Raw genomic sequence first — 20,544 nt, 5'->3', positions numbered from 1 at the left:
CAAAGTTAATGCTCTGGATTCATACCAGAAAAAAATCCCTCATTTATGATTAAAGCTGCAAGTCAATGGGACATACTGCTGGGTACAAATTCGTCCTATTAGAAATAACAGCCATAGTAATGAGAATGACAGTAGTATGGTAATAATATGAAGCCATAAAAACAGGACAAAAATTAATCAATCTACATCAGAAGACTGCATGGTATATTCTGTGATATTGCCAGAGGCAAACTAGATTGAAATGATGTAAACTAATTTATAATCAGACACCATAAAATACTAAATCCACAAGCTAAAGAATATTCTGTTGATCCTGTTGATATTTTTCCTTGAAAATGTTTACCTTGATTTCTGTTCTTGCTCTGTGAGGAAAAAGCTGACTAATCATTGAAAAGTCAGTTCCTACCATACTTATGGCTAAGAAAAACATGTCTGTTTCTGTAACAAAAAAGATAAAACATGTTTAAAGCAATTGTCTTTTTAACATATCAATGTCAATCTTAAATCAACAAATTTATAAATTAATCTAAATATCAAAGTATCATTCTTTTCATAATCATCATAGAATGGACTGTATTTCACAGTAGGAAATTATGAGATCTGCCTTACTTAGAACTGCCTCCAGATTCTGGCTGTCACTCTCAAGTACTACAGAAAAGGTGGTTCTATAATCTTACCTGAGTATCCAGGAGAGTTTCTGGGGCCTTTTGCATACAAAATACATAATGTATTGTTGAATTATGTCCCGTATTAAAGTCATGTCTCCACTAATCATGTCAGTTACATACACTGTACATTTTAGTAAAAGTTTAAGAGGTCTACAATTTGGTAAATCTTACATCCATTCCTCAAGATTTCAGTTAATTGAAGTGTTGGTGAGGGTGTGGTTTTCTCCTTAGTAGTTCCTTGATTAGGATACTATTTTCTGCTTGATTGAACACTGGCAGGGCAAGCTACTGTATATAAACAGGGGGCAAACCTCACACTCATTAGCACCTCTGATGTTAACTAGTTGTGTAATGAAAGGTCTGCAAGCAAACAACCAAGCTCAGAGAGTACCAAGGACTCCACAGTTCAACCCTGAGCTACATATATTCTCTTCTATTGATTTATTATTTTTGGCAGTAAATATAATTCATATCTATTCTTGCAATCTGTATCTATCTATAAAACTACAAATATCCTTCACTGACAAATACTGAAGCATATTATATACCCTGATGTGCTTCTGTGCCTAGAGCACTAAGTTATACCCACCTTTTTCTGACCATGGTCTAGTATAATAGCTTTTCCTGAAGCTTGAATATGTTGTTGCAGAACCACACTCAAAGATGGGATCATTTTCTTCCACTACACACTGTCCTTTTGTCCTTAAAACCTCTACGGTTAAACTAAATAGGAACAACAAGAAGAAAATAAATACAAAAGAAATGCAGTAAGAACAACTGTCTTACTAAAATGGAGAAAATTTGCTACCTATGTTGAAAATACAGTGAAAGGTGTAAATGACCAAAAAAGAACAAAGAAGTTATAAAGGATCTTTTGCCCTAATATTCCTAAGCACCTCTTCAATATTTAGTTTCACCTTACATTTTCTTTCCATGATGACAAAAATATAATTAAGTTAGATTATTTTGAAATTCTCCCTCCGGATACAGGACATTGATTATGTGTATAAGAAACACTTTGGCAACGAATACACATAATTGTCCTATAGAAGACCATTCAGAATTAAGTTCCAGAGATATCCATGGAGCTACAGTATAAGGTCCTAGCATATAAATCTTAAGAAAAGCATAAAAAAGGGGACAAATTGAAGGCAGGAATTAGTAGCAGATTTTATTTGTATACTGTCAATCCTAATTAGGGAAGCTTTACCTCAAGTTTCAAAATATCAGTACTGAGCACTTCTGTAAATGGATACCAATTTTAGAAAGCAGGTACAGATTGCAAAACCTAACCTTTCTTCATCCAGAATAATTGAACCATCTTCTGCAACTTTCACTCGAGGGACTAAAAGAGAGCCATCATCCTCTCCTTCTCCCCTTCCTTGTTCTTCATCATCATCTTCTTCATTTTCATCTTCATGATCAGCAACAATTCTTTCTTCAGGCCTGAAATTTGGGGAGCTAATAGTTCAAATAGCACTAAGCTCTTTCCATATTTCCTTTTCAAAAACAGTGGCATTAAAAGAACCATTACATCTGTCTCAATTTTTTTAAGCTGGCTGGAGTATAACTTTCTTCTGGGTGTGTGTGTACAGGTTTTAACACACTCCTACTCCTAAGAGATTGCATCAGAACCTGGCTGAATAACTGCATATGTATACAAATATAGACTTAATGCCACCAGCTCTAAATTATGGCTTAGGCACTGGATATGAGAATGGGTGGTGGGTTTTATCCCTTAGCCCACCTCCTCTTGTATGCAAATGCTTCTTGCCTCCATTAATCATTGTATGGAATTATTTATGCATTAATCCTCAGGCACTTCTAACACAGCATTCAAAATCAACACTTAAAAGTTGGGTTAGGAATGCTACCTCAGAGTTGAATTAAACTTGCTTAATTACAGTATATAAAAATAATGCTTACGGGTTTCAAGGAGGCATGAAGAAGTGGTAATTTATAAGCAAAAGGAAAGATTACAGAGCTGAGCATTCATTCATGCTGCTTGCCCCAATTTTTAATTATAATTAATAAATACCATTATATCCAAATAGGTCCAACCAGGATTTTATCAGAAGAGCAAGAGATCATAATTAATCTGAATCAGATTACTAGGATTATGTTTTAAACCAATAATTTGGTTTCAGCAATATTAAGCAAACACATTTTTTCTTTTTCTTTTTACAAATTCCTCTGTATTACTGATTGCACGTTTCATTAATACTATTTCAAAAAAAAAACCCAGAAAATTACTCTCTCGCTTGGGTCACTGTAGAAGTCTTTTCTGTTTTCTTTTCTTCAACCAATGAAGATCTATTAAATATTGAAAAACACATACTTAATTATTCATTTAATCTAGTGAACTTCTAAGTTTGACAGTACATAGTCCAAATGCAATTTACCAATCGAAGCGAATATTTGTAGCTCAGGGTTGAACTGTAGAGTCCTTGGTGCTCTCTGAGCCTTGTTGTTTTCTTGCAGTTGTTTTATTGCCAGACTAGGCAACATCTTCAGTGCAAAGAGGGAGTGGGCCTTGCTCTCAGTTTATATACCATGGCTTGCCCTGCTTGTGTTGGTAGGGGTGTTGTTCTCTCCTTGGGAGTTCTTCGATTGGGCTGTTGTTTGCTGCTTGGTTTATGTGCTGTTTGATGGTTCATCTGGTGTTAATCCTAGTGTTGATTTTTGCATATCTGAGTGTTGATTGCTGGCAAGGGAGTGTACTGGTCTTTTGGCTTTTCTATTGACTCTTTTGAATGGTATGTAAATGTTGTTTACCTCTATGTGTCTGTTGATGGCTGCTTTGTCTGAGTGCCAGGCTTCCAGGAATTCTCTGGCATTTTTGGATTTGGCTTGGTTTAGGATGCTCACAGTTTCCCAGTTGAAACTGTAGTTGAGTCTGTCCATGTGTTGTGAGATTAAGAAGTTCTCATCGTGTCTTCTGACTGCTAGTTGGTGTTCGTGGATGCGCTCTGCTAGTCTTCTGCCTGTCTGTCCGACAGACGCAACCGTAGTTTCAACCATCAAACAGCACAATACACCCTAATCAAGGAACTATTAACTCAGGCAATCAACCAAGCAGCTTAGTCTGGCAATGAAACGTCTGCAAGAAAACAACAAGGCTCAGAGAGCACCAAGGACTCCACAAATGCAATTTAATTGTGTCATTGACCATGCTAACTGAAGTGCACATTTTTACACACACACAAAAAATAGAATTTAAATTAATTTATTCATATAACATTCAATAGGACTCTGAACCCAGTTAAATCTACATGGTTTCTCAATTAGTGAATCAGGGTAATAAACTAGAAGTCTAATCACTTCAGATTTCAAAATATCACAATAATGTCCTGAAAACAACGGACAGTACCAAGATGATTTAGGTCCACTTACTTAGGAATGCCAAACTTTCCACAAAGAATAAAAAACAAACAAGAGCTATCAAGGATTTTTTACATACCAAAACAGAGAAGAACTACATGCCACTGATTTCAATAAATCTTGCCCTATAACAAGCATGGTGAAGTTCCTAGCCATATTTAATTATACTTCTACCCATTTGGCTAGAAGACACTCTACAGATGTACTTCTATAGAAATCTACACTATAAATACATTAGTAATTTATAGAAAAAAATCTGGAAGCCTATGTTTTATAGGTAACAATAATAAATCAAAATCATTATATTGAATAACAAGAACTTACTTTCTTTCACGTTAAAAAATAATTAAAGCATTGCAGAAGAGAGACCATGCAGCACAATAAGCCAGAAATTCCAAATGAATAAGCCAGTAGTGCTTCTTCCTGAATTGCTCTTTCTTGGGTTCTGCTACCAGTGGGAACAGATAAACACATTGTAAACCACCTCCATGTTTTTTAAATTGTGGAGTCCTTGGTGCTCTCCAAGCTTGGTTGTTTGCTTGTAGTTGTTTTACTACTGAACTAGGTAACATCATCAGTGCTAGTGAGTGTGGGGTTTGCTCCCTGTTTATACACAGTAGCCTGCCCTGCCTGTGTTGGTGGGGATGTGGTTTTCTCCTTGGTAGTTCCTTGATTAGGGTATTGTTTTCTGCTTGTTTTTCTGGAGTTAATCCCTGCTTACCTGTGTGTTGGCTTTTTTAAATTGTGTCTTCCAAACTGGGAAACTGGATTTGTTCCCTGTTGTGTCTTTCAAGCTGAGATTTTGGCTCTTAGAAATTTGAAATTGGCAGCTATGCTTTGTTCTTAGCTTCTAACACTGCCTCAGTTTGGGAGAACAAGCCAGTGATTCTGGTTTGGATTGTACAATAAATGAATCATAAAATTTTCATTGTCTATTCTTCTGACTGAAAGAGCAAAACAGGAGAAAAGTGCAGTAATACACTGGTTCATTCAGAATAGTTCAGAATCTTCAAAAATCTGATTGTGATACATCTTTCTATGTGGGAAATTTCAAGAAAATATTCAAAGGGTATCAAGTATATATTAGATATAATGAAATCCTAATAAAAAGTATTATTATTGCATTTTTATCTCACTTCTCCACTGAAAGCTTTTGTACATTAGAGTCTCTCCTAATTTTATCCCTATAAAATCCTGTCAGATATACTGAGAGTGACTGACCTGGAGTTAGACAGTAAGATCTGTGGGCAAATCTCCACAATCAGGTCCAACCCATTAACCACTCCATTAGACTGACTCTCTATACTCTGGATTCCCAAGGTACCCAGTGACTCTTCTCTTAGTGTCTACCAGGCTCAATGTCCCAGATGTTTAGTGATGCATGCCTACAAGCCCAAGTTACCAAAATGGTTGTGAAGAGAAAAGAATGGGTGAGAAACCATATAAAGCACCCTGAGATCTTTAGAAGATAGGGAGAATATAGATCTAATTAATTAATAAAAACAATGTATACCAACATTACAAAACAAAATATGCACTTACTTCATAGGATTATTTTCAGGCAAATAGTAAATAAAATCTCTCATAGTCATTTTTGAGCGATCTTCAGGCATATTTTTTTCAATTGCTGGATATTTAAATTTCCGTTGTTTCTACAAACATAAATTCATATTTATTTATAATTCTGTAGACTTTTATTTAAATCTTGTTTCAAATTTTATCATTTATATATTTCTGAACAACTATTCAGGCTTTTGTAGAAAAGCTGAACCGCTCTTTTTATGTTGCCTTTTAAGAGATTTTCATTTGCCTTATTCAGTGGCTGTCTTATTTTATTTTTCTGTTTTACTGAAATAACTTCATCTGCTATTATTTATTACTTTATTTTAATTTAATTTTTTAAATATATTTTATAATGTTGAGAGATGGAAGCAGAAAAGCAGGATATAAGTTTAAATTTTTAAAATGTATATATGACATAATCAAACCATAATTAATTACCACTAAATGTAACTTTATAATGTCTAGTTCCTAGGACTGTAATCAAAAACCTGTCAGAACGAGTTACAGCATTATATAATGAAGAAATGTAGTAACTCAAGGATAGAACCAATATTTTGCAGGCCAGAGATACCCTAGCACAGTATTTCTCAACCATGGCAGCTTGAAGATGTGTGGACTTCAACTCCCAGAATTCTTCAAGCTGCCAAGGTTGAGAAACACTGCCCTAGCATCTCCAGTTGAAAAAATAATAATAAAGGATCAAATGGTTCATACTATGGAGGGGCTCCATCCAAACCTTGGACAGCTGTTGCCAAACAAAGTAAAAAATCCTGGGTTAAAAGAAGATATTGCTGTTGGCCTACAGAAGTTCCTTTATGCTTATGAACAAAGGGCGAAATTGTAAAATGTAAGAACTTCCTTTTATATGTCCACATACTGCCATTGTCACTAACCAAGACTTAGTAAGATCTCAGTAATTAGAGTTAAAATTTTATACACATTCACTTTGGAATAATCCCAAAAATTTCAGCCACATTATTTCTGAGTCTACTTGCATAGGCTAAGTTTGTAAATGCCCAAAATTTTATAAAGGATCAGCTTTCCAATTAAAAATATTTAACGTTACAATTAGGAATATTTACTTCTTGTATAAAGATGCTTTATGCATCTGCCATTCTGAACCTTTACTTTCCTGCCTCTACTTTCTCTGGGAGAAACTGTTATCTTACCTTAACTCAGTTAGGAAATTTTCCATTACCTGTCACTTCTGCCGGTTAAGTATCTAGGGGGCGCCATAACTTACTGCCTCAGACATGGAGGATCTTAACCAGGCTTTCTATGACTTTCAAGAGATATTAAAGCAGATATTAAGCAGATTTTTTTCTGATTCCTCTCAAGTTATTATGCAAGACATTCAGAGCATTGTGGAAAATATGTGGTCTAAAATGTGCCATCTGGTTGGGGATGTTGAGGATGAAACTGAAGAATCTAACAGGGATGGAAATATCTCTCCTAAGAGTGAGATTCTTGCTTCTTTTGAAATCCTGGATGAAATTGACAATGATGAATTGAAGAACTTAAAGGAGAAATGGAGCTGCAAGACATGAGTGAATTCAACTTTCTGATGGAATGTTATGGAAAAGAAGGGGTTATTATGTATGGGAGGTTTTTTTGAAGAGAAGTCTGTGTTTGTGAGGGGAGCAGTTGGGCTGTTTGATCTCTTTAAGAAAATAGCTCTGTGTATATTATGGGGATATGTAAATGTTTTGGTCTGTTTTGAAGTGGGTTAAGGTAAGGGACCAAAAATATTTATCTGGATGGCCTTTTAGCTTTGGATGATTTTATTTATCATTAATAATTGGGATTATGATTATTAAGATTTTTAAAAAAATATTAATTCATGTTTCATGTATTATTAATTATAACAGCAGAAAATTTACATGCTTTTTATTTTTGATCTTTATTATAGTAGACAGAAATGTATAGAATAGCAGTAAGAAGAGAATAATTAAGTAATTGTTATTTTGGGGGGGAAGTTGATTATGTGATTTATAATTTTTCTTTTCTTTTAATATAAGGGGAGCGAGCAATGGTATTTTGTGATTTTTATAATGTGCTAGGGGGTTGACTTGTAGAAATAATGTGATTTTGGTTTAATATAGAGTAAGGGATTGATTATGGGAAATTGCTGTATATCCTTGATGTTTAAAGTCAGAAGTCATTTCTCTTTGTAATCTATTTAAAATTTTTCTCTTGTGTTTTCACACTTTTTAAGGTTTTTCTGTAGTTTTTTGTTTTTCTGTATATTTTATTTTTTCTGAAATTTAATAAAGTTCTTTTTTTTAAAAAAAGGAATATTTACTTCTTGTATAAAGAAGCTTTATGATAATTAGCTACATTGCAACACTGGATGTATTTCAGCAATCTAAAGCAAAGAACACAAAGAAGATCCCACCAGGAGCTCCAGAATATTAGTGTCTATCAAGTACCTCACAATAATTCATGGTATTATGTTATAGTTACAATGAATGAAAAATCCAATCATTTTAGCAATATTTTATCTTTGTCACAGAAAAGCAGTTCAATATTTTGTAGACTCATAGAGGGTACAGGTTAGAAGTAACCTTGGAAATCAGTTTTTCCAACTGCCAACCTCACTTAGATTTTTAAAAATCCAAGAAATAGTAAAATGGCTTCAGATTAATCATCATTTACTATACTGGGTATTTTAAACAGAGGGTCTGATTTAATATTTAGTAGCTCTCATATAGTTTATGCTACCATATTCAGGCACCAGTTCACCTTCTGCAGATCCTCACCTAATGTAGATGGAAGAGAAAGTGGGTGAGATCACATGTTGACCTAAATCCCCAAGTGTCACTTACCAGAAGCATCAGACAGATATACAGTAGATAGATATAGACAGCATGGGAGACAAAACAGAACCGTATGGTATCCCACAGCTTAAATGAACAAACATTATTAATGCTACTCCATTACTTCTGTGAGACATGAAGAATCTCTTGATGTCATAAAATGGCTGTACCACATAAAATGTATTATAATGTATTGTAAACAAGTATGGCCTTCAACAGCTTATAATCTACCAGCAATATTACTTTAAGTATGCAACTTAATAAATTCCAGATGTTTAAGATAACAACTCTCAGAGTTTTTGCTATTGACCACATCAGCCAGAGCTCATGGCAGGAACTGAAGTCCGAAACTAAGTTGTCTACCTGAAATAGTATTGGTACAGTATAAGCTGCCTTACTAGTTTATAGCTTTATAATATACTTTATGTCATACTTCCATATTACAAGAGGTTCTTCATTTCTCACAAGTGAAGACTGCCTTAGCTCAACAGTAGGGCCGAATATCTACATGCAGGTTATCACAGGTTGAAATCTATTATCTCCAGGTAATGATAAAACATCTTCTCTCTGGAAGACCAGGTTAGGGACAGATTTTCATGGAGAAGATCTATCTACATGGTCACTAGGAGTCGAAAATGACTTGGTGGCACATAATCAATCAATCAATCTCTGGCATCAAGAGATTCTGCCATTCAGCACTGAAAAAATATCAAGCTGAAGAAAACAATGATCTGATTCACTATAGGATAGCTTCCCCACAAAAAACAAGCTAGAGCTTTTTCTATTTCATTCCCTGGTACTTCATATTAAAATTACAAAAATATTACTGTACCTTCTCTTTCTTCAATTCTTCTTTAAGCATCTCCCTTAGTTTCTGAGTTTTGATTATTTTTTCATGATCTGAACAAATCCTTTTCTTAGATTTTGAATGTGTTGTTTCCTCTTCCATCAATGTTTCTTGTGTGGGTCTTTCTTTGAGGGGCGAGCTTGTGTTCTTCGGAAGGGCTTCCTCATTTCTCTGAGCTGGCACATATGCGCTGGGTTCTTTACTAGCAGATTTTTTAAATGGAGAGAACTGTGGCACTTGAGGAACAGGAGTCTTCTTTTCAGGCAGTATGGGAGATTTGGGAGAACTTTCCACATCAGTCTTTTCAGGTGAGGGTGCCTCTTTTTGAAACAGAGAGTTACCAAAGGCAGGAGACTGAGGTCCTTGCTTTTGAGAACATTTTGATGTCAAATCAATAGTGTGATGTGTAGATGGAGATATAATTCTTGGTTTTATAAGGTTAGGCATAGTGGATATTCGTTTTCTTCTCTGTGGAAATACTTCTGCATGTTTCCTACAGTCTCCATCTCCACCTATATCACTGGTCTTTTCATTTCTGGAAAATTAAGAGAAAAAATAAGTGGTAACAAAATTTATTTGAAAGATAGTTAGGGTAATTATACTATATTATAGCTAACAATGACAAATCTCGATAAAATAGTTAAGAGCAGAGACATCACACTGACAACAAAGGCCCGCATAGTTAAAGCAATGGTGTTCCCTGTAGTAACATATGGCTGCGAGAGCTGGACCATAAGGAAGGCTGAGAGAAGGAAGATCGATGCTTTTGAACTGTGGTGTTGGAGGAAAATTCTGAGAGTGCCTTGGACTGCAAGAAGATCAAACCAGTCCATCCTCCAGGAAATAAAGCCAGACTGCTCACTTGAGGGAATGATATTAAAGGCAAAACTGAAATACTTTGGCCACATAATGAGAAGACAGGACACCCTGGAGAAGATGCTGATGCTAGGGAAAGTGGAAGGCAAAAGGAAGAGGGGCCGACCAAGGGCAAGATGGATGGATGATATTCTAGAGGTGACGGACTCGTCCCTGGGGGAGCTGGGGGTGTTGACGACCGACAGGAAGCTCTGGCGTGGGCTGGTCCATGAAGTCACGAAGAGTCGGAAGCGACTAAACGAATAAACAACAACAACTTCTTAGGAAAAACATTCAGGCTCTTGGACTAAATCTGAGGCCTAAAGAAATATATTAGTACTCTATAGCTAAATGAACATAGATCAATAAATCAATTTCCCAGAAACACAAGTAAGCTCATTATCAGCAAATATTTATTTGGTATATTTATACCCTTCCATGACTAGTAGTAAAATGAAATCATACTATGATTTTGCAATGCAGGCTCATGAATCCAGCAAAGGACACAGTTATTTAATAAACTGTTCTGTGAAAATTTAGGGGTTCCTTCAATCTGACTCTATACATAGTAACTCAGAAATAACTGCTACTGAGCTCAGTGGGACTTACTTCCATGTAAGTGTACAATATATTACAATTCTACAATTCAATCCTATGTAAGTCTGAATCCATTTTATTTTTATTTTATTATGCAAACTAATTTTAAAAGGTTGAAGTATCCCCACAATGACAAGATTAATAAAAAAAGAAAAGAAAAATATGTCAATAAACAGAACTTCAACAACTTTGACCATATTCTTTGAATATGAACTGAAAATTGACAGTTACAAACAACACATATCAAAAATCCACTGCTACAAGTCAAGTCTTGATTTCTCCTTTTAATGTTATAGAATAATTTTAGCCAATCCCATGTCTGAAAAATTTTTTGGTATCCTGATAGATTCCAAATACCAGAGATATAGCCAAGAAGAACATATATATCTTTAACATTCAGCAATTGATCTAGAAACATTTAACAATCCTGTTGATGTCAGCCTGAAACCCAACAATCATAGGACCTGGCCCAACCATACAGGTTAATGTTCCAACTCCTGAGTTACGTCTCCAACAGCAGGGTGATTGCAACCAAGTTTCATTAAATATTCTCTGAAGCATCCAGTATATACAAACCAAATGTTTAAATTGCATTAATTTCATTTTAAGATCATAGGAAATGAAGTTCACACTGTTTAATGCAACCTTTCAATGATTATCAGAGTAAGACATTCAAGCTCATTATTCTAATGGTCACATAAATAACTGAAATCAATTTCATCAACTTACTAAAAGGGTTACTGACTTAGCAACCACAACCTCTAACTTCTGTGGCGCTTCAGAAGCAGCAGTTGCATTTGGATCAAATAAGGTAGGTATCAGTTGAATATACTGCCAAGAAGCACTCTTGAGGTAAATCAAATTACTTTAATTCAGCAAAGGTTTTAAAAATTGCTTCCTCAGAGATGGGTTTATCCAAAGTAATAACATTGTGAAAAGTCCAATTTACCCCTCCCTCAACAGATTTAGACATTATTTTTAAACTGGGATTATCCCATGAAGTAATGGGATAATGGGTTTAAAGTTATATATGTAACCCAATACGTACCATGTATGTCTTGCAGCATTAACTGCAGATGTTGAAACTGATACTTACAGTACACAAATAGGAATCCCAATACTTGCCAAGATTTCAATGGGGCTAGATAATGACTCTCAGGTTGAGCCTGAAGACAGGGATAAGACCTACTAATTAACTGGGATATACTCCAGAGATCGAGAGTTCGAGATGTGTGTGTGTTATATGTTTGTGTATATGTGTGTAGGACTGCAGCCTCAGAAGAACAGTAGAAAGAAAGATCAAGCCCTTCTTTCAATCTGAAGGTTCACCGAGCATTTTAAACAAACAAAAGAACTATTCTACCTATTTGTAATTTATTCATACAGTATAATTTAGCAGGAGATCTCACAGAACAATCAAGTTTCAAATTAAATACATTACTTTCCTCTTAATTTATGTATAACATAAATTAAGGCTGCAACAATCCAAAGGACTCCTAGATTGCAGTAAAGGAAGTTTCCTGTATCTATTTTCTGCCAACTAGTGATCATCTGAGTTCTGCAGCTCAGATATGGCAAGCCCTACTTAAATTTTAGTACTCTATAACAGTATGAGGCTTTCTTACAGATTTGTCATTGTAAACACATCTGAACTTAAAAAGGGAAAGCTAATGATCCACATCCCATGAGACATCTGACTCTACTACAATATTCCATCAATGCAACACAATGCATGTTATCTAACTAGCTGTAAGAGTTGATGTAAAAGGCTTATGAGATTGACAGGGGCCTAAACAACACAGCCCAAGTTTCTGACTCATGTACTGGCGGCATTATTCATTGTACAGGTGAGAGATAATACCTTTTAAATACTAACTTATGATTGGATCAGAGTTTGAACAATGCAACACTTCTGCATTATCACCACTGTACTTGGAAAATTTCTACACGAGAACAGCAAGTTGGTAGGACTTCTTTGGTCTAATTAATGCCAATTACTCCTCTGCATGTTCACACCACAGAATCAAGCCACCAGGTTCAAGTGGAAACAACTCAGTTATTACAATGCAGTTCTTTCACACGTTGCTTGGTGACACGAGTTTTGTTGACTTTGAGGAAAGGTATGAACCTCTACCAGGAAAAGTTTTGTCAGAGACAGGTCCTCAAATACAGTAGTGAACGAGCGGCACAGATCTAATTTCAAACGTGTCTCGCAAGTCATCTCAAAAAGGCAGCAAAGAGGCTCCGATGTTTTCTGAGAAGAAGACCAATGAAAATCACCAATGAGAGGCTAAAAGCAAAGCTAAATTACCTTCTACTGCTGTTACTATCCTCGCCCAGGTGAAGATCTCCAAAGGCAGCCGCATCACCGGCATGGAGCATCGAACTGTCCCCGGCCGAGCCATGTTGACCGACGGCATCTGCGGCGGCAACCGCCGGGACGACTGAGCCTGTGCTGCCTCCACTGTTACTGCCTCTCCCTGCCGCATTCGGCCTCACATTGGGCTTCACGCTAAACCTGGCGCGGCGGAACATGGTGTCGCAACGGAGAAGCTCCGGCACCAGCTAAAGTCCACCGTCGCCGGCGAGACCGCTTCATGTCACCGGCGCCACTCCCTCCGGTTCCAGCTCCCTGCCCTTCCTTTCTGGGAGAGGAGCCTGTCAGCTGCTCCTGGACGGCGCAAGTCACGTCATCATTCTGCGACAAGGTAGTCCCAAGGGTTTGGTTCTTGTGAGCGGGGTACTGTACCGCCTGCAGTGCAGAAATAGAATGTTGCGGTTCGGATTGTACTGGAGGAAAGAGGGGCGGCTTGTTAATTCATCCCATATGTAGTGAAACGTATGCCATTTTCTGTATTTCATCCCTACTTAAATTAAAATGTTACCATCCCCACCCAACTGTGCAATTCTGTATCACTATTCTGTTCATTTTCAGTAAGAATGCCTTAGCCTACAATTCCATTATAATGAAAAACAAACTTGACAACATAATTCAGTATTATGTTAACAGAATCTGGAAGATTTAAAAATGTTTTAAATAGAAAACATATTTTTGTTATGTTCAGGAGAACATATTGCCTTGGCCATCTTAGTTTCCTTCTGTTCTATGGGGATGGAGGGACGGTAACTCCCAGAATTTTACAGGGAGACACAAGATTGGAAAAGACTATAAAGCACCATTATTATAGATAGTCTGAGATAAGAACATAAGTCCTCTTGAGTCCAATGATTTTTAAAAGTATGCCATAGTGACTTCAAATCCATTAATACAAAATTCTCTCTGAGGCAAGAGAGAGTAAATCCAGTCCCTCTTCTATGTGACAGTCTTTCAAGTAGTTGAAGACTGTTACCTTATATCTTCTCAATCGTTTTTGTAGGCTAAAACATTTCCAGATCCTTTAACTATTTCATTTCACACAGGAGTTGGTTTCCAAACTCCTCACAATTTTATACTGTAGCCAGCTAATTCCAATTTCTCACTATCCTTTTTGAACAACAATGCCCAGTATTCCAATTAGAATCTAATTAGGCAAAGTAACATAAAACAATTACTTCCCATGATCCAGACAGAAGAGTGAACAACGCGAATACAATTATAGAGTACTCCTTTCTACTATACAGTATTGCACAAAACAAAACAAAACCCCCTCTTTTTACAGCATTAATGCCTATCTTAGCACTTTGGAACTTGTATCTATCAATATTTTAAATTAAACTCTTATAGAGACCTTTCAGTAATGAACCATACTGTAGGCACATAATAGAAACATTACAAATTAGAGTCATACTCCCAATACTCCCAGGATTTTTCTAAATATTTTCACCTGTGCTTTCAATTTTCCCAGACTCAGCACATTAAACATACAATTTTTATTGCTGCTGCTTTTATTTGTTTTATTTGTGTAACCTCTCAAATTTGGGTCTAAGCCTAGGACTTCATCATTTCTGATTTTCATGAAACTCCCTGTGGTTGAAACAGAGTTATACCTCCTCCTTTATAGGATTATAAAATTGCTTAAAGTTATTCTCAATCCTGTAGTGCTTATTTCTGAATAAACCTGCATCACATATGCTATATAAGTCAAATAAATAAATAATAATATGCCTTTATTTCTAGCCCACCTTTTGAGGGTAAGGCTGTATAACCCTGAACACTCTAGATCATGCATAAATTCGAATCATGCTACTCTGTTATCAGAAGAAGAGACATGACGGCTGACTCCTAGACATGCTAATTTGGAAGCCACAGGAAGAACTTCAACTTCAGTCTGCCGCTCCAGGAGACCTAACCATCCTAACAAAGAAGGCTCACCTAGGATTGCGCAGGCGCAATAAGACCCAGGGCGTCACTGAATAGCGTAATTCGGGACTGAGAGATGTGCGGCGTGACGTCATGGGGGCGGTCCCCTACTTAATGAAAACTTCGGCGGGTGGGGTGAGCAGAAGGTTCTGGTAGTTGGAGCGGTTGGTGGGAAGTTGGAGCTTGTGAGCGTAACGGTTGTTATCGCTGGGGTTATTGTTTTGCCATGGCCCGTAAGTATTCGACGCGAGCCCCTCTTCCCCACCACCAGGAAGGCAGGCGGTCCCTCTCGCCTGGTCAGTGCCCATTAGGGGGCGAGAGGGACGGCTCGAGAGAATCGGGCCTTGCGGAGCCTGTAGGCCAGAGGGAGGCGCCTCTGCCTGTTGTTCGTGGCATCTCTGGTGGGCGGCGATTTTGGGGTCAGCAGCCTGTCTAATAAAGTGGAAGCTACAGCGATGTGCGTCGTAATCGTTCCTGGTTTGTGGAGTTCGTTAGCGTCGCCGCCGGGGATTAAAAGGTGCTCTTAAAAGGAAAGGCTGGCCGGAGAAAGGGCAGCTCCGGTCCCCTTCCTCTCCGTGGTTTTCACCCGCTCTCGGGGCGAGGGAAGCCGTTCGGTGTTCGTAAGAAGGTCGCGTTTTCTGCTGTAGCCCTTTGTCATCCTCTAAATCAGCGAGGTGGCCTGACCTTTTCACCGAATTTACACTCAGGATCTGCCTGTGGCTTGGATCTCTGAAAAGCTTCTGGAGTAAGCTGTGAAAAACTGCTCGGTATTCACATTACACTCTGTTCTTCAGACCACAGCATGAGCGTTCTTTTGAAATAGTTGTTTTGTTAAGATTGAAACTGAGCACCATCCTATGTGAGTATTTTAAAGAAGCCGTTTAGTTTGCTCCCTAATAAGCAGATGTTGGTGATTGACTGTACACAGTAATTACAACTGAACTAATGTGGACTTCTATAGAAAGATGGTTCACTGTGTTCAGTGTGGTCTGCTTTAAAGTTACATAAGTCTAACAGTTATTCAATAAACAAATTGAGCAAACAAAATGTGTGCACTACACTTGATTGAAGCTGGAAGTCCAAGTATTTAGGCTTGCAGCTCAGTGAACACTTCTAGACCATTATATTGCTTTCTGATACCACAGCTAATCCAGTAATCTGATTCACATTTTTTACACAGAAACTTGCATTCAAAAACTGGTAGTTCCTGTGCATACATTTAGATATTCTGGTTTGGAAATACAGAATGCATAGTCCTTGCAGAACAAAGTTTCTTCCAGGGACCCACATTTTTAAATGTGGTACAGACATACCATATGATTATAGTGCCTCTTCACTCAAAGACCTTAAAATTATATGCATGGCTGTTGCCTATATAACTTGTTTATCCTTGCAACAATGCTGTAAAATGTTAGGCTGAGACAGAAACTGATTCAACTTCCTGGCTAAGCATGCTTTTGTAAAATGAGCTTAGAAATAAAAGGGATTATAAAATTTCACTGTAGTAGTATGTTAACTTGATGTATTATATTGGTTTTAACTCTAGGAAATGGACTTAAATGGCTAGAATTTAGGTTTGCTTAAAGTTAAGAACATCTGGAAAGTATTGTTTCCCCTTTTTTAAAAAGGACTTCTAAAAGTATTTTTAGAGTTTTGGAAAGTATTGGCTAAAGCTAGAATTAATAGAATTCAACAAGATCTTATTAAGATTGATTGCTAACAGTAAGAAAGGCCTGCTGAATCAAATCATAAACCTGTCTAATCTAGCATTCTGTGTCATACTATGGCCAGTGGGATGCATTTGAGAAACTCACAAGCCTGACCTAGAAGGCAGTTGCCCCATTCCACTATCACTTTCCGGCAATAGGCATGCTGCTTATGAATCAGTTGGTAGTTAACCATCACTATTAATAGCCACTGGGAGCCTGATCCTCCATGAACTATCTAGCGTCCTTTTAAAACATCCAAATTGGCTGCCTTTATTCTCACTGTTGGCAGCAAATTCCAAAAGTATATTGTGTATTTAGTAATGAAGTATGTATTTCTGCCAGTCTAGAATCTCACTACATTTAGTTTCAATGGATGACTTTGAGTTCTGATAGTGTAAGAAAATTTTCTATCTGTATTTTTCAGTGCATTATTGTATATGCCTCTATCATGTCTCACCTTGCCTGCCATTTTAAACTAGAGAGTTCCATATGCTGTATTCTTCCTTGCCAGAGTTGCTGTTTAAAAGATTTTGATTGCTTAAAAAAAATAGCGCTGTTATGTGTAGAGAGTAAGGAAGATGATCTTGATGGAAATATGCAAGAACCATTACTTAGGCAAAAGGGACCGAAACATATTTGAAGTCCAGAGAAACAAGGTAACATTCAAAAGTGGCTCAAGCTTACACAATTTTGCTAATATAGCCAATCTCAATTGCTTAAAGTAGTTTTAGCCTTCCTGTAGAGTTGATTGTCTCTTCTAGCTAGTGAGGCTGACGTGTCCTTTTAAATATGTAGTGATCAGAATTGTACATAATACTGTGTGAGATCTCACAATAGGTTTCTATAAGAGCAATATCCTTTTGATTGTTCTGTTTTCATCCTGAGTGTGGACTTTGCCTTAGAGCAACTGCACACTAGTTGACATCTTCATTGAGCAGTCTGTTGTGATTCCAAGATGTCTTTCCCGATCAGCCACATTGTCAACTCGGATCCCATTAGTGGAAGTTTGTGTGCGCGCGCGCATATGTGCCGGATTACATCACTCTACGTTTGTTTACATTGAACTCCCATTTACTGTTTTGAAGCCTGTACACTGAAATTAGAAATATTCTTTTGGAGCTTTTTATAAATCATTTTGCCTTTACCACCCTGAACAATTTGATACTACCTACAAATATAGCCACTTCATTACTCAGCTTTAATTTCAGATCATTTATATACAAATATTAACACTGTCCCACCAATCTCTGGAGAACCCAACTCTGCACCTCTTGCCAGTATGAAAATTACATTTATTCCTACTTTCTATTTCCTATTTATCCTGTTGCCTTACATCAAGGCAATCAAGTATGGGAGCCTTTGGTGATAGAGTTTGTCAAAGATTTTTTGAAGATCTAAATATACAATATTTATTGGGTCATCTTTGTCTACATGCTAATTGACAGTTTTAAGAAAATTGAAATTTAGCAAGACAAGGCTTACCCTTGTGGAAACAATGCTTCTTTTCAGCAAGGCTCATTCTTCTATGTGTATTATTTTAATAATATTTTAAACTGCTTTGCCCTCATCAAATGTTCAGGTAACTGATCTACAGTTTATTGTTCCTTTAAGAGGGTCACTTTAGCTATTTTAGTCCTGTGGAAGACATGTAGATGTTTAAGATGATTTGTGAAAAGATCCATTTTGTATTTAAGTTCTTTTAAGAATTTTCAGGTAGATATCATTTGGACCTGGGTTAATTTAATTAAGTTAGCTGTTTGTCTTTTTTTTTTTTTTAATCATATCTTTCTGTGTCTCTCAATTCACCTAGTCATCCTCTGGAAACCAGCTCAGAATGGACATCTGTTCTGTGTCCTCAGTAGTGAAGACAGAAGCAAATAATTAGTTTCTCTGCTCTTTCCTTATTCCTTTACCTTTAATAGCCCACTGTTGATGGCCCAGTGGCCTCCATGGTTGGGTTCCTGTTCCAAATAAATCTGAAGATTTTTGTTTCAATATTCTCTGTTACGCGTTTTTCATAGTCTGTAGCTGCATACAGTATTTTATCAATTGGTTGCATATATTTTGCCAGAGTTTGTTCTTTTCTGTTTTTCTTATTTGAGCAAGACTTCCATTTTTTTTAAAGACATCCTTTGTCTTTAAATGCATCCCAGGCTGCAATAAAGGAACAGTGGGAAGAAGAGGATAATAGGTTCATAAGAAGAACAGGTTCCTAAATATTCAGCTTCCTAATTATCTTTGCAGTTTATATAATTGGGGCATACATTTTCAAAGAGCAGTATATTGGTGCTGCCCAGTGTTGATTTGTACCCTAGCCCATATAGTCCTACCTAGGAATTCAGCAAAGTACGTTTCTTGCCATGGAAAAGACAACTCTTTTCCCCTTGTACCCAGGAAATTTTTTTAATGCATTTAGTAATAGGTTTGTCATACTGGTAACTGTGTTTATGTTGTGGATTGTATTTTACTAGAAAATGTAATTACAAATAATTAGTGTAAAACCTAGACTGTCACTTTTACAGGTGGGAACCAGCGTGAACTTTCTCGCCAGAAGAATATGAAGAAAACCCAAGAACAGAACAAAGGGAAAAGAAAAGAGGATGCTTTGTCAGCTTCTCAGAGGAAACAAAGGTATATTTGCATAATCTGTGACACCTATCATATCTTAGTTCATGGATACCTAGTACAAGTTCTGCCTGAAATTTTCCTGTGCTCAGAAAAGCTAGATATTTTGCTATTTTGAATTTATTGAAATTATATTGATGAGTTCAGCCCAGAAACTGAGATTTATTTCTGATGTTTCAACTCTGTAGAAATTGGCATAACAAACTGATTTTGTTTTTTACCTTTTACAGAGACTCTGAAATTATGCAGCAGAAGCAAAAAGCAGCTGATGAGAAGAAGTCTCTTCAGGGAGGAGCAAAATAATATGTGGCTACAGAGAGGACCTAATAATGCTGCAGCATCTCAAAATATAGGGCCTAAAAAGACATATTTGTAAAAGTAGCCAGCCATTAAATGGTTAATGTTTATCTTCTACTTGCTCGCTTGTCCAGTATACATTTATTTTAGAATGTTTGGTTAGTATAGTGCAGTTGCAGCTGGCTTGGCTTTGATTGAATTACTAGAATTTGGTCCAATAAAATTGGATGTTAGTTCTTATTTCCTTTGCATGTCTTAGTAACAGTAGCAATAGCGTGAATGCATTTTCACTGTTAAAATGTTTGCTCAGTAAATTGCTTGTGTGACTGTACTAGTTATTATATATGCAAGTAGGCTAGTAAATGTATATGGCAACACTCTTAACGTTCAGAAGTGATATTGTTTTAAAAGGCCAGATATCTGTACTTGCTTTCCACTTTGTAAAACGTCAGCTGTAAAGTTAATCATAAATTATTTTTACAATAAAAATATTGCATGAAGTATTGTCAGAATTCGGTACTCAAGACAGCTTCAGTAGATTTTCAGTTATTGCTGAAAGTATGGCATAATTTAGAGAGTCCTTAGTCACACCTAGAACACATGATGGAAGGCAAATTATTTGTGCTAACTGCAATCTGAGTATTTAATACCATTCTTCAGTAATTGAAAACCAAGATTCCTCACTATGTAAAATTGCAATTAAAGTCTAATTTGAATGAAAATATAAACTATATTATCCTTTGAGTAAAACTTGGTTCAGTATAAGTACAGCAGCCAAGGAATAGGTTGCTTAATTTTATTGATGTGCAAGGTTATTTCCAAGACAGTTGGTAATGGCCTTATTTGAACAATTAGTTTTACATGCATAATTGTGCTTCATCTTGTG

General features: G+C 36.6%; 2 protein-coding genes across 2 annotated transcripts in view; one reads left to right on the top strand and one right to left on the bottom strand.

Moving 5' to 3' along the window:
• Nucleotides 1–13,369, bottom strand: part of BDP1 (B double prime 1, subunit of RNA polymerase III transcription initiation factor IIIB) — a 52,819-nt gene extending 39,450 nt beyond the window's left edge. The window contains exons 1-7 of the mRNA XM_063293146.1: nucleotides 13,039–13,369; nucleotides 9,261–9,810; nucleotides 5,592–5,701; nucleotides 2,922–2,981; nucleotides 1,962–2,114; nucleotides 1,258–1,391; nucleotides 344–438 (exon numbers count right to left, since the gene is read on the bottom strand). Coding sequence (XP_063149216.1) covers nucleotides 344–438; nucleotides 1,258–1,391; nucleotides 1,962–2,114; nucleotides 2,922–2,981; nucleotides 5,592–5,701; nucleotides 9,261–9,810; nucleotides 13,039–13,262 — 1,326 coding nt within the window. The 5' untranslated portion in view covers nucleotides 13,263–13,369. The remainder of the gene's footprint in view (nucleotides 1–343; nucleotides 439–1,257; nucleotides 1,392–1,961; nucleotides 2,115–2,921; nucleotides 2,982–5,591; nucleotides 5,702–9,260; nucleotides 9,811–13,038) is intronic.
• Nucleotides 13,370–15,138: 1,769 nt separating this feature from the next.
• SERF1B (small EDRK-rich factor 1B) lies at nucleotides 15,139–19,775 on the top strand. Its single transcript, XM_063295494.1, has 3 exons — nucleotides 15,139–15,260; nucleotides 19,259–19,367; nucleotides 19,592–19,775. Exons 1-3 carry the CDS (start codon nucleotides 15,254–15,256, stop codon nucleotides 19,662–19,664), a joined length of 189 nt encoding a protein of 62 aa, XP_063151564.1. The 5' UTR covers nucleotides 15,139–15,253; the 3' UTR covers nucleotides 19,665–19,775.
• Nucleotides 19,776–20,544: the final 769 nt, after the last annotated feature.

Source organism: Candoia aspera, chromosome 2 (assembly GCF_035149785.1).
Source record: "Candoia aspera isolate rCanAsp1 chromosome 2, rCanAsp1.hap2, whole genome shotgun sequence".
Classification (NCBI taxonomy): domain Eukaryota; kingdom Metazoa; phylum Chordata; class Lepidosauria; order Squamata; family Boidae; genus Candoia; species Candoia aspera.
Note: the sequence above shows the minus strand (reverse complement) of the source record. Positions and strands in the feature narration are given on the sequence as shown.